This window comes from Phaethon lepturus, unplaced genomic scaffold (assembly GCF_000687285.1).
Source record: "Phaethon lepturus isolate BGI_N335 unplaced genomic scaffold, ASM68728v1 scaffold30530, whole genome shotgun sequence".
NCBI classification, from domain to species: domain Eukaryota; kingdom Metazoa; phylum Chordata; class Aves; order Phaethontiformes; family Phaethontidae; genus Phaethon; species Phaethon lepturus.
In genome coordinates, this window is record NW_010510279.1 from 7,744 (window position 1) to 8,034 (window position 291).

The 291-nt window shown below is 68.0% G+C and overlaps 1 protein-coding gene across 1 annotated transcript in view; it reads left to right on the plus strand.

Annotated features, from left to right (window-relative positions):
* TRIM65 (tripartite motif containing 65) overlaps window positions 1–291 on the plus strand; it is a 4,472-nt gene that overhangs the window by 1,671 nt on the left and 2,510 nt on the right. Inside the window, exon 4 of the mRNA XM_010296516.1 lies at window positions 245–280. Within this exon, the coding sequence (XP_010294818.1) occupies window positions 245–280 (36 nt within the window). The remainder of the gene's footprint in view (window positions 1–244; window positions 281–291) is intronic.

Here is a 291-nt window from a genome sequence, read left to right on the forward strand (position 1 = left end):
CCACCCCAAACGGCTCAGCGAGGCTCTTCCGCCACCAGCAAAAAACAAAATCCTGTGCCGCAGCCCCTCTGCTCCGCACAGCCTCGCGCTCCCCCTGCAACGGTGCCCTGACCTGGCGTGCCAGCCGCGGCGAACGGCGCACGCTCGGGGATGCCCCCGTCGCCCACCGGGGAGATGCGGTTGGGTTTCGGAGCTGCCGATCCTCCCCAGGCCACTGCATGCATGTCTGTGTGTCCATCCGCAGGAGTTTCCCCGACTCCCGTCTCCGGAGAGCCCGGAGGCGCTGCTTTC